This window comes from Mizuhopecten yessoensis, unplaced genomic scaffold (assembly GCF_002113885.1).
Source record: "Mizuhopecten yessoensis strain PY_sf001 unplaced genomic scaffold, ASM211388v2 scaffold9677, whole genome shotgun sequence".
NCBI classification, from domain to species: domain Eukaryota; kingdom Metazoa; phylum Mollusca; class Bivalvia; order Pectinida; family Pectinidae; genus Mizuhopecten; species Mizuhopecten yessoensis.
The window spans coordinates 68,624-81,932 of NW_018408167.1; the positions used below are offsets into that span (position 1 = coordinate 68,624).

The following is a 13,309-nucleotide window of genomic DNA, read 5'->3' on the forward strand; positions in this document are numbered from 1 at the left end:
TTAATAAGTGTATGTAGAGAGAGTGTAATATGTTTATTTTCCCTTCTATTCACATTCAAAATGGCGGCGCGAATCGTCATTGGCGAGACGGACACGGAGGTGGCAAGCACACTTTGTGATTTTGTGGTTGACAAGGCCAACAAAGCCATCAAAGAAAATGGACAATTCACTGTAGGGGTTTCTGGTATGACACGTCTATGTCAATTCGACATCGTCAGCCTGTTGTTATTTACTGAAACAACAACACGAGTAATCCCTCCGCATAAAGCCATTTTGGTCTCTGTGGAGTACAGTGGCGGATCCAGAGGGTTTTTTTGGGCTTCAGGACCCCCCACGCTGATAATTTTCTTTAAAAATCATGTATTTTCACCATTTTCCTCAATTTTCCCCCACATGGAAACCCACCCAGGAAATTTGGAAACCCCCCCAGATAGGTCTCTGGATCCGCCACTGGAGTATAACATATAGATAGATCACAGGGACCTGAGAATTTGTTAGGCTACTGTAGTAGGATGAGGATTAGTGATGCAGATAGTGCCGTCGCGGGGGCTCGAACCCGCGACCATTAAATTGACTCCAGCCCAATGTTCGTACCGCTAAGCGAAAGGGAAATTCCCTACAGCTGACGCTTGGAATGCACCTAATAAATGCACATCTTTTACATTACAGTTATGTTATATTAAGACCCAAACTAAGGTGTTCAGAGTTATTTTACACTTTCAAGTTTTTTTTTATTGATTTGGGGTAGAAATACTGTGAACACCTAGCTTAGGTCAAATTATAGCTGTAACAAATTCTCAGGTGTAGAGAGTAAGGAGGTAGAACCACAGACTTAGATAATCTAATTCCATGGTAGAACCCAAATCAGACCGATAATCTAATTCCATGGTAGAACCCAAATCAGACCGATAATCTAATTCCATGGTAGAACCAAAATCAGACCGATACCCAAATGGGACAACTTTTTACAAAAATACTTTTAAATCAATAAGTGTGTCAACAAATCAGTTTTAACAATGATATAGCCTTGGAATAGATAGCCATGCACCATTTTGTCTACAGTTGATTAATTCAAATAGAAACAGAAAACGTCATTCAAACTCAAAAGTCACTGTTTTGTTTATTTGTCATAATGATACGCATGTCATCTGTCGTATTATGGTATTTTGTTCGTCCGTTCGCCCGTCAGCCATCCGTTAACTTTTCCCTTGTCATGACACTCTCCAGCCTTCATTCATAAACATATCTTAATGAAACTTGGTACACATATTTTTAGCTCGAATTAGTTTGCATTTCAGAAGTGTAGGTGTTTGGTGGAGTTATGCCCCTTTTATTGCCAAAAAAGGGCATTGTGTAGTAAATGCAAGAACTTTTTGATTTTTCAATCAACTCCTTTCAAATATTTTACGGTTATGCTAGAAGCAAAAATGTTCAAAATATATTATGGGTTTCTGTTGAGTTTCAACTTTCTTTGTTTTGCTGTTCATCGTTTTTGCTGTAATTAACTTTTGCTTGTTTAAGCGATAACTCAAACAATTGTTCTCAAATTTTTGTCAAATTTGGTAGGATGTTTCATTACCTGAATGCATTGAATGAGTTCTTGAGAGTTTTGTCCCTTTTTTATTGCAGGCTATGCTCCTTCCATTGCCAAATAAGGGCATTGTGCAATAACTTTTTAGCTCACCTGCCCAAAGAGTGAGCTTATGCCGTGGTGCGACATCCGTCAGCGTCAATATTTTACTTTAATCAACTTCTTCTCAATAACCAAAATGCCTAGGGTGATGATATTTGGCCAGAAGCAAACTGGGATGAAGGGCTACCAAGTTTGTTCAAATGAACGACCTTGACTTATATTCAAGTTGAAGGTCACAGGGGTCAAATATGTTAAAAAAACTTTTAATAACTTCTGAATAACCAAGAGGCCTAGGGTTATGATATCTGTCCAGTAACATTCTGGGATGAAGGGCTACCACGTTTGTTTAAATAAATGACCTTCACTTATTAGCTCACCAGGTCCGTAGGACCAAGGTGAGCTTATGCCATACCGTGTCGTCTGTTGTCCGTACGACAACAATTTCTTTAAACGACTTCTACCTCTTAACCACTGATTGGAATTTAAATAAGTTTGACTGGAAGCATCCCTAGGTGGTGGGGACTCAAAATTGTACAAATGATGGGGCTGACCCTCCGGGGGGCTGAGTGTCGAGGTCAAAAGGGGTCAAATTGGCTATATTAAATAAATTACTACAAACGACTTCTTCTGTAGAACTATGCACTGGATATCGATCATATTTGATCAAAAGTATTCATGGGAGGCAGGGATTCAGAATTGTACAAATGGTGTGGCTGACCCCCCAGGGGGCTCAGAGGCGGGGCCAAAAAGGGGTATTTGGCGATACTGCTTTAAGCGACTTCTTCTCTGGAACTAAGAGATGGATATCAACCATATTTGACTGGAAGCATCCCTAGGTGGAGGGGAATCAACATTGTACAAATGGTGGGGCTGAGGGTGGGGCCAAAAGGAGGCAATTTGTCTATATTGCTATAAACGACTTTTTCTGTAGAAATATGCCATGGAAATCAATCATATTTGGTTGGAAGCATTCATGTGAGGCAGGGATTCAAAATTGTACAAATGGTGTGGCTGACCCCCTGTGCTAAGGGATGGGGCCAAAAAAAGTTTATTACTTGGAAATGGTTAAGATCCCCACCATATAACCATATATACAATTTCTGAGTATAAAGAGAAGAATGTACATAATTTGCATCCAGGCTGGCTCTAGGGTCTTGGAGACATAGTCCCTTGGTCATAACTTTGAAACGGTTGAGGTCCCCACCCCAGAACTATATATACAAATGCTGGGCATAAAGATATGAATGCATAAAGAGATGAATGCACATATGCTTCCAGGATGGTCTTGTGGTCTGCCCCACCCTTGGATACTTAACCCCTGGGTCATAACTTCGAAATGTTTAAGATCCCCACCCCAAAACTATATATACAATTGTTGGGCATAAAGAAACGAATGCAGTCATGATATTAGAATTGACCCCAGGGTCTGCCCCACCCTTGCTGACTTAACCCCTAGGTTATAACTTTGAAGCGACTGAAATCCCCACCCCAAAACTATTAATACAAATGCTGGTCAAAAAGAGACAAATGCAGTCATGATATTAGAACTGATCCTGGGGTCTGGCCACAACCCTAGGGACCTAGTTTCGAAGTCACAGCTTGGAAACAGTTGAGATCCCCATCCCATAATCATACACAAAATTGCTGGGCATGATAAATCTAATACAGATATGCTGCAAGGATTGGCCTTGGGGTCTGGCATATTCCCTTGGATCTCATTTGGAGAATATTTTGCCATGATTGCTTAGATATCCAGGTGAGCGATACAGCCCCTCTGGGCCTCTTATTTATTTTTTAATCAATTCCTTTCGAATTTGGAATGGTAATGCTAGAAGCAAAAATGTTCAACATACATATCAGGTTTTTCTGTCGATTTTCAACTTTTTGCGTTTAGGCACATACATCACACTTAATTGAGATGGCAATATTTGACTGTACTTAATTTTGCTTGTTTACACGATAACTCAAACAATTGTTCTCCGATTTTGATTAAACTACTTGGTTGTTTCATTACCTGAATGCTTTGAATGAGTTCTTAAATCGTGACATTTAAACCCCATTCACCAGAGTTATGCCCCTTTTTCATTGCCAATTAAGGACATTCTGTCGAAAATGCAAGAACTTTTCAATTATTTGTTCAAGACTCCTACCTCAAAGCCAAGGTTCTAGTTTTAGTAATAGCAACATTGACCACGAAAGTGTAATTCTGAAACACAAAATAGCTTGCACCATAAACACAGTAAATGAATGGCAAGGTCACAGTCACCAACAAAACGGTGGCAGTAAACACACTTTGAAAAAAATTTTGGCAAGATTTTCTAGTAGACTACAGTTTAGGCATTCCTATGGAAACAAACTGTGCCCCTTTCTGGCAGACCTGTTTTTGTTTTCATGAGGCTGAATATTCAATTAAAGAGCTCATGTAATTATCAGGGCTGGTAACAAAAACCTAGCTATAAGTCCTTCAGTTTCACATGCATACATGTATATTATAATGTATCTTTAATAACATGATATGTACTGACCATATCATGGATATATATATATACCATCCTAAATTCGAGAAATTATCAAATCTAAAGGACACGTACACTACAGACTCTTTTACATCACCCACTTTCCTCGATCTTCACTTACAACAAGAGTGCTTACTTTAATACTTCATAAGAAATGAATAATTCTAGCAGGAAGGATCTTTGGTTACACTGAAATTAATCATCCTAAAAGTGAAATATTACAAATTGTATCTCAATTTTGATTAAGTGTCATTTGTTTTATTTATGTGCCAATATTTTTATTGTTCCTCATTTTCTTGGTACAGGTGGAAGTTTGGCCAAATTTTTATGCAAAGGTTTGCCAAAAAATACAACAGATTGGTCCAAATGGAGGATATTTTTTTGTGATGAGAGGCATGTGCCCTATGACAATCCGGAATGTACCTATCAGATCTACCTGTCAGGATTAGTCAGGAAAGTCAACATGGCTGAAAGTAACATCTTTCCTATTAATCCAGATTTAACAGGTAATTAATGTGAAAATTCATTTTTAGCTCACCTGGCCCGAAGGGCCAAGTGAGCTTATGGCATGGTGCGGCGTCCGTCGTCCGTCCGTCGTCCGTCTGGCGTCAACTTTTTACTTTAAACAACTTCTTCTCAGTAACCAAAAGGCTAGGGTAATGATATTTGGCCAGAAGCATGCTGGGATGAAGGGCTACCAAGTTTGTTCAAATAAATGACCTTGATTTATATTCAAGGTCACAGGGGTCAAATATGTTTAAAACCTTTACATGTAAACAACTTCTTCTGAATAAGGCCTAGGATGATATTTGGCCAGTAACATGCTAGGATGAAGGGCTACCAAGTGTGTTCAAATAAATGACCTTGATTTATATTCAAGGTCACAGGGGTCAAATATGTTTAAAACCTTTAAACGACCTCTTCTGAATAACTGAGAGGCCTAGGGTGATGATATTTGGCCAGTAACATGCTGGGATGAAGGGCTACCAAGTTTGTTCAAATGAATGACCTTTGCCAATTTTTTCTGAATTACTTTAAACTTTAAGTCAAGACGCTGATATTTTGCCTGTAGCTTTATTTTAGTCCTCTTTTAAGGTTACAATTGTGAGATTAATACCAGGTGAGCGATGCAGGCCCATTGGGCCTCTTGTTCTTTGAATTTATAGCTCTCCTGGTACGAAGTGCCAGTTGATCTTAAGGTATAGTGTGACTTCTTCATAAGAACTGGAGAATCGGTAGGGCCATGATATTTGGCCTGTAGGTCCCTGGGACAGAATGCTATAAATTTCCTCAAATAAGTGACCTTGACCTACTTTCAAGGTCACATGGTTCAAAATTGTAAAAACCTTTAAACAACTTCTTCTGAATAACCAGGAGGCCAAGAGTAATAATACTTGACCAGTAGATATACCTGGCATGAAGCAATACAGGCACTCTTGGCCTCTTGTTATTATTACTGGATAAACAAAATATTTTGATACTAGGTATGCAAGGTTTTGGTGCTGAAATATAATTAGAAGTTCAAAGTGTGCAAATGACACAGCTAGAGATATTTTTACTTTTATCCTATTTCATAACTTGGCCTCTTCTACAAATACATTTATTAATTAATTGTCAAACAAGAGCTTATTGATTAACAGCTTGATTTGTGGCCAATAACAAACTAACCAATTCTTTGATTAGGGCAAGAATTTAATTTTGAATACCACTAGTCAGTTGTGGTAGTCGTTTACAATTTGTATTAGTCTATGTGCAAATTCCACTAACCCAATATAATTGAACAAGATAAGCAATATCAAAGTTTAAATAGTCAATTGGGCTAGCAGTTTTTAGAATCACTAGTTGAGCTTGAGATTTCCCAGTGTCATACTATCAATCTTCCCTTATTGTCTAGTCCTGAAGATCTAGATCAAATATCAGTAGAGTAGTGGAAAGCATTTATAAAATGTGTATGTCTGTTTCTTCAGATAATTTGTTTTGAACAGTACAGCACATGGGGAATGCCAGGGTTTGCAGGGCCTTGTATAGCTTCATGTATGGTATGTGTACAATGATTATATCAGTGACCTTTATTTATAAACATGTTTAGTTGAAGAAGCAGCTAACGACTATTTGAAAAAGATCCGGACTGTGTTCCCAGGGGACAGTATTCCAAGGTTTGACATGCTTTTGCTAGGAATGGGTCCTGATGGTCACACATGTTCTTTGTTTCCTGGCCACCCTCTACTGCAGGTATGTTGTAGTTGTCAAATGTTCTCTGGACATTCTCTAATACAGGTATTTTGTAGAGGTCAAATGTTCTCTGGACATTCTCTAATACAGGTATCATGTAGAGGGCAAATGTTCTCTGGACATTCTTTAATACAGGTATTTTGTAGAGGTCAAATGTTCTCTGGACATTCTCTAATACAGGTATTTTGTAGAGGTCAAATGTTCTCTGGACATTCTCTAATACAGGTATTTTGTAGAGGTCAAATGTTCTCTGGACATTCTCTAATACAGGTATTTTGTAGAGGTCAAATGTTCTCTGGACATTCTCTAATACAGGTATTTTNGTCAAATGTTGTCTGGACATTCTCTAATATAGGTATGTTGTAGAGGTCAAATGTTGTCTGGACATTCTCTAATACAGGTATGTTGTAGTTGTCAAATGTTCTCTGGACATTCTCTAATACAGGTATGTTGTAGTTGTCAAATGTTGTCTGGACATTCTCTAATATAGGTATGTTGTAGAGGTCAAATGTTGTCTGGACATTCTCTAATATAGGTATGTTGTAGAGGTCAAATGTTCTCTGGACATTCTCTAATACAGGTATTTTGTAGAGGTCAAATGTTGTCTGGACATCTCCTGATACAGATATCTTCGTGTATTACTTTCACACTGTAAATTAATCAAACCCAAAAAATGGAATAAATTAATGGAGTTTTGTTTGCTTTACTCTTTCAGGAATCATCAAAAATTGTTGTTCCAATAAGCGACTCTCCTAAACCGCCACCTAGTCGTGTCACCATGACGTACCCCATCATCAACAACTGTGCCTGCGCGGTATTCGCATCCTGTGGAGCAAGCAAGGCTGAAATGGTCCAGGTTTGTATGAACAAAATTTGCTTTACACATTACTAGACATTAGTGCAATATTGTAACAAAATTGCCTGATTGATATTGTTTATAAATAGAAAAAGCTGTTAACGAAGGATGTCAGTGGTTTCCTCTGTAGGCAGGTTTATGATGTACAATAACATTCTAATGAAATCATATCTTTCTAACAGGATAAGCTCTGAACATAATGATTAATTTACCAATAAAAAACACTTTGATGTTCACGTGTTTTCAGTTTTCTCTGAATTTCATTTAAAAATTATACATTTCTAACTGTATGCTGTTAAACATTTGTATTGATGTATTTATGACTGTACGCAATATGCATAGAACTTTTAGTCAACCTTATCTGAAGTGCTATTTGATAAATTATGCCATAGGGCCACTTCTGTTATTTCTTCAGTCATTTTATGTTTTTTCTGGACCTCCAGAACAGATGAAGAGATTTCATATTTTAGTATTGATCATCCTGAAAAAGAAAACTTCGATGTTGTTTAAATGTAATATGTTGTTGATTTCCATAGGGCAGAGATGAGACGCCAGTTTGAGAAAAAGGATATACATATATATATCTTACTACCTTTTGCTATTTTTTTTCGTACTTTTCTCATGGATCAACTCTGGACCAAAGGGAGAGTTAATTTTGTTTAAAATGTAGAATGTGGTCTTGCCCCACAGTACACTGCCTTAAACTTAACTTATGCACTGGAAACAAATTTTGTCATTATGACTGTAGCTTCATCAAAACCATACCTTGTTAATTTTTAGGAGACATAATAGACATGAAAAAAAACCCAGCTACATGGTTCTGAGTGGAATAATCAGTGGAATTACACCAGTCTGATGTTCAAAGCAAGGACTTCAAATTATTCTGCTGCTCTAACCAGTTTTAGCTACTTCATGGTCAACGGAAGTGTCCTGACCCAACTGTCCTACACTTATGTCCAAAACAAAAATAAGGATAGCTAACTGTTAGGCTGTATGGTGTAGTGGGAAAGGGATCCTTCTGCCATATAGCGGAAATATGGTTTTTTTTTTTTTGACATCCAGTTCTAGAACAAAACTGATAAACAAAATTGATGCAAATAATCATTTTGTGTTCAAAGACAGTGACATTTTGGTCCTCTAAAATGGCTATTAGTGCTACAAAATTTGTGAACAGAAATAACTTTGACCTATTTTCAAAGGTCACAAAGGTCAAATTTGTTTAAACACTCGGACTACTTCTTCTGAAAAACCAAAGAGCCTAAAGTCATGATATATTGCCAATGGCTTGCTAGCATATAGGGCTACAATAATTGAAAAATAAAATCACCTTGACCTATATTCAAGGTCGCAAGGGTCAAATCTGTTAAAACACTCAAACGGCTTCTTCTGAAGAACCAAAAGGACTGCAGTTAAGATATGTGACCAGAACCTTACTGATATAGAGTGTTACAAAGTTTTGGAATGAAACAACCTAGAGATAATCTACATTTAAGGTCATAAGGGTCTAATATGTTAAAATGCTCAAGAGTTTTTTCAAATGGACTAATAGCTTTAGCGTCATGTTATAAGTAACCAGTAGATTTGCTGGCATTGAGTTCTACAGAGATTGCGAAAAAAATGGCTATAAGTGCTACAAAATATGTGAAAAGAAATTACTTTGACCTATTTTCAAGGTCACAGAGGTAAAATCTGTAAGACCTCACAAAAGACTTCTTCTGTAGAACCTAGAGACCTAGAGTAATGATATATAACATGTAGCTTGCTGGCTTTGAGTACTTAAACTTTTGACATCTGAAGAACTATAAAGGTCTAAATAGTCATAATATTTAGTGAGAAGCTTGCTGAAGTATAGCGTTAGAAATTTGTGAAGAGAAAGGCCACTTAAAACAGGTGATAGTCTTAAGGAACCAGAGTTAATTTCAACAGAATGTTTTAAATATAGAAATTGAGAATGCGTACGCAATTCTATATAGATTCCTTTCAACTTAACTTTATATAACAATGCATATTTCATCCCAACAGAGAGTATTGGAAGGTAATGAGAAGAGCCCTCTTCCTGCTGCCCGTGTGCAACCAACCAACGGGGAACTTGTCTGGTTTCTGGATAAAGCAGCAGCAGCCAATCTCAAGGCTCATTGACTAGTGAACCAACAACAAAGGCCTGCAACTCCGTCACACAAACTCTGATAGTATGACTAGCGAACAAACAACAAAGGCCTGCAACTCCGTCACACAAACTCTGATAGTATGACTAGTGAACCAACAACAAAGGCCTGCAACTCCGTCACACAAACTCTGATAGTATGACTAGTGAATAAACAACAAAGGCCTGTAACTCCGTCACACAAACTCTGATAGTATGACTAGTGAACAAACAACAAGAGCCCATTACACCACATGCTCTGGTAATACATCAGGATTGACCTTCATTTTGACAGCATATATACAGTAGCATGAACGCAGCTGGCAACAAACATATTCTATGGTGTGCCTTAGCGCTCCGTAAAGAATATTTTCGTTGCCAACTGCGTGCACACTACCGTATGCGCCGTTAAAATGAAGGTCAATGCTTATCCTTATATTTACATCCAAAAAATGTTAAAATGCTACAATACACAGAAAAAGCTGTCAAAATGGGTTGCTGCAATGATAACTCGGTTGCTAGAATAATATATAGTTCCAGTGAATCTATATCGACCTATGAGTAAGTTTAGAAAATCCACAGTGATCAACACTATTTTTCTTCCTTTAAAAACTTTTAACTTTGGAAACAAGTAGTGTGAGGAGCTTTTCAAACATTTTTATTCATTTATAACAATTGTCATGCGTGATATATTTGTTTGCTATTGATATATTTTGACATCATTTACACAAACCTTTTGTTTCTAGTTTTCATGTATCATTTTTTGAGTTTGTGAATGTCTATCTTTTAAATTGTTTTTTGGCTCAAATTGTCGATGGGCCGTTATACAATACAATAACTACAATAATAACTATGCACATTGACACACTGCTCATGGAGTGATGGAGTGAGGCAGTCGAATGTTTCAGGACAAAGCAACCATTGTTTGCATTACCGTCAAAGAAATTTGAATGTGCATCCATGGAATAAAAAGGTTGTCAGCATCCATTTGTTGTATAATCAAATACAATGGATCATGAATATGTTCCATGTTCCCAGATTTTGAAGGAACCAAGCAATGGTTGTCATCGGACTGTTATCGCGTTGAAGTGCGAGAGGCGCCATATTTGAAACAAGTATCAATCCTCCAAGTCTTTTTTCACTGCGTATAAGCTAATTTATATACAGTCAGAGTTTACTAAGCTGAAGATGAGAAAGATGTAAATATAATGTCTGTAAATAAACACAAACTTTTATATGGCTTTTGTCAAAATAAAGGAACTGAATAAATATTGATATGATATCATTATTTTTTAAGGGTCAAATAATCAAAATTGAATGAAATGCAGGGTATAACATTTCGTGTGTTATATATAATCAAGATTTATTAGAATACTGATACATGTATTAGAATACAGGTACATTTAATCCACACAACGCAGGTATCAAAAAAGGCATAGAATCATTTTGATTTTCTTTCTGTTGGATTTCTATTTTAATGAATAATATGAATTGAAGACAATGGAATAGGGCTGATGTACATAGATTGTATGAGATTTTATTTGGGTAGGAGGAGGTAGGGAATAAAATAGCTGAAGTACCCTAAATTCTCAATATTAATTGAAATTTTTAAAAAAATAGGCCGACATTGAAAATTAGCTTTGGATTACTTACAGTCACACATATCTTGATAATAAACCATCTCTGAAAGTAGGCTAGTCTTGTTGGCCTATATACAGGTTTTACAGCTAGTCTTGTTGGCCTATATACAGGTTTTACAGCTATTCATTTTATGACATCATTTATTATTGCAGCAATATGATAAAAGGTGTTTTTCTGTCCTAATACAAAAAAAGAAGGACTTGGAAATAGGCCTGGGATTCCGTATAGGAAATAAAAATAAGCTGTGGCTTAATATTAAATTTTAGGGTATAAAACAAAGTTATAGGTTTATGATAATGTACAGACGCTTGAATTATAGACAAAGTAAATATAATAAGTGTATACAATATGTGATCCTTTACACTGTTTTTATCTCCATAATGTACAATAAAACACATCAACCTGTAAACTATACATTGTAAATCAATAAATGTGTAAAATACATAAACCTGTTTATTGTTTGTAACTCAGTTTAGGTATAAAATACATAAACCTATACCCCGTCTGTAACTCAGTTTATGTATAAAATACATAAACCTGTACACTGACTGTAACTCAGTATAGGTATCAAATACATAAACCTATACAATGTCTGTAACTCGGTACATATAAAATATACATAAACCTATACGCCGTCTGTAACTCAGTTTATGTATAAAATACATAAACCTACACCCTGTCTGTAACTCAGTATAGATATAAAATACATAAACCTATAAACTGTCTGTAACTCGGTACATATAAAATATACATAAACCTATACACCGTCTGTAACCCAGTTTAGGTATAAAATACGTAAACCTATACCCTGTCTGTAGCTCAGTTTAGGTATAAAATTCATAAACCTATACACTGTAACTCGGTACATGTAAATAATACATAAACCTATACACTGTAACTCGGTACTTGTAAAATATACATAAACCTATACACCGTCTGTAACCCAGTTTAGGTATAAAATACATAAACCTGTACGCTGTCTGTAACTCAGTTTAGGGATAAAATACATAAACCTATAAACTGTCTGTAACTCGGTACATATAAAATATACATAAACCTATACACTCTGTAACTCAGTTTAGGTGTAAAATACATAAACCTGTTCATTGTCTGTAACTCAGTTTAGGTGTAAAATACATAAACCTGTTCATTGTTTGTAACTCAGTTTAGGTATCAAATACATAAACCTATACAATGTCTGTAACTCGGTACATGTAAATAATACATAAACCTAAACACTGTCTGTAACTCAGTATAGATATAAAATACATAAACCTATCCCCTGTCTGTAACTCGGTACATATAAAATATACATAAACCTATACACTTTAACTCGGTACATGTAAAATATACATAAACCTATACACTTTAACTCGGTACATGTAAAATATACATAAACCTATACACCGGCTGTAACTCAGTTTAGGTATCAAATACATAAACCTATACCCTGTTTGTAACTCAGTTTAGGTATCAAATACATAAACCTATACCCTGTTTGTAACTCAGTTTAGGTATAGAATACATAAACCTATACCCCGTCTGTAACTCAGTTTATGTATAAAATACATAAACCTCTACACTGTCTGTAACTCGGTACGTGTAAAATATACATAAACTTATACACTGCCTGTAACTTGGTACATGTAAAATATACATAAACCTATACGCCGTCTGTAACTCAGTTTAGGAATAAAATACATAAACCTATCCCCTGTCTGTAACTCGGTACATATAAAATATACATAAACCTATACAATGTCTGTAACTCGGTACATATAAAATATACATAAACCTATACGCCGTCTGTAACTCAGTTTATGTATAAAATACATAAACCTGTACGCTGTCTGTAACTCAGTTTAGGGATAAAATACATAAACCTATAAACTGTCTGTAACTCGGTACATATAAAATATACATAAACCTATACACTATCTGGAACTCAGTATAGGTATAAAAAACATAAACCTATACACTGTCTGTCTGTAAACTATACATTGTAAATCAAAAAATGTGTAAAATACATAAACCTGTTCATTGTCTGTAACTCAGTTTAGGAATAAAATACATAAACCTATACAATGTCTGTAACTCGGTACATATAAAATATACATAAACCTATACACCGTCTGTAACTCAGTTTATGTATAAAATACATAAACCTCTACACTGTCTGTAACTCGGTACATATAAAATATACATAAACCTATACAATGTCTGTAACTCGGTACATATAAAATATACATAAACCTATACACCGCCTGTAACTCAGTTTAGGTATCAAA

At 35.9% G+C, this 13,309-nt stretch overlaps 1 protein-coding gene across 2 annotated transcripts; it reads left to right on the forward strand.

Moving 5' to 3' along the window:
* The first annotated feature begins 41 nt into the window (after positions 1 to 41).
* On the forward strand, positions 42 to 10,218 carry LOC110458624 (6-phosphogluconolactonase-like). 2 transcript variants are annotated; one of them, XM_021510408.1, is made up of 6 exons: positions 42 to 184; positions 4,455 to 4,655; positions 6,239 to 6,381; positions 7,097 to 7,237; positions 9,260 to 9,396; positions 9,453 to 10,218. In XM_021510408.1, the coding sequence occupies exons 1-5, from the start codon at positions 61 to 63 to the stop codon at positions 9,374 to 9,376; spliced, it is 726 nt and encodes a 241-aa protein (XP_021366083.1). In that variant the 5' UTR covers positions 42 to 60; the 3' UTR covers positions 9,377 to 9,396; positions 9,453 to 10,218. The 2 variants fall into 2 exon arrangements, with proteins under 2 accessions (XP_021366083.1, XP_021366082.1); XM_021510407.1 differs by having other exon boundaries at positions 9,260 to 10,218.
* The last annotated feature ends 3,091 nt before the right edge of the window (positions 10,219 to 13,309 follow it).

What these genes read in the sequence shown, in the direction of transcription:
- LOC110458624 (XM_021510407.1), top strand. Translation starts at nt 61, where the DNA reads ATGGCGGCGCGAATCGTCATTGGCGAGACGGACACGGAGGTGGCAAGC. An exon ending in ATTCACTGTAGGGGTTTCTG is followed by an intron (nt 185 to 4,454) that starts GTATGACACGTC and finishes TTCTTGGTACAG; the next exon opens with GTGGAAGTTTGGCCAAATTT. An exon ending in GCAAGGCTGAAATGGTCCAG is followed by an intron (nt 7,238 to 9,259) that starts GTTTGTATGAAC and finishes TCATCCCAACAG; the next exon opens with AGAGTATTGGAAGGTAATGA.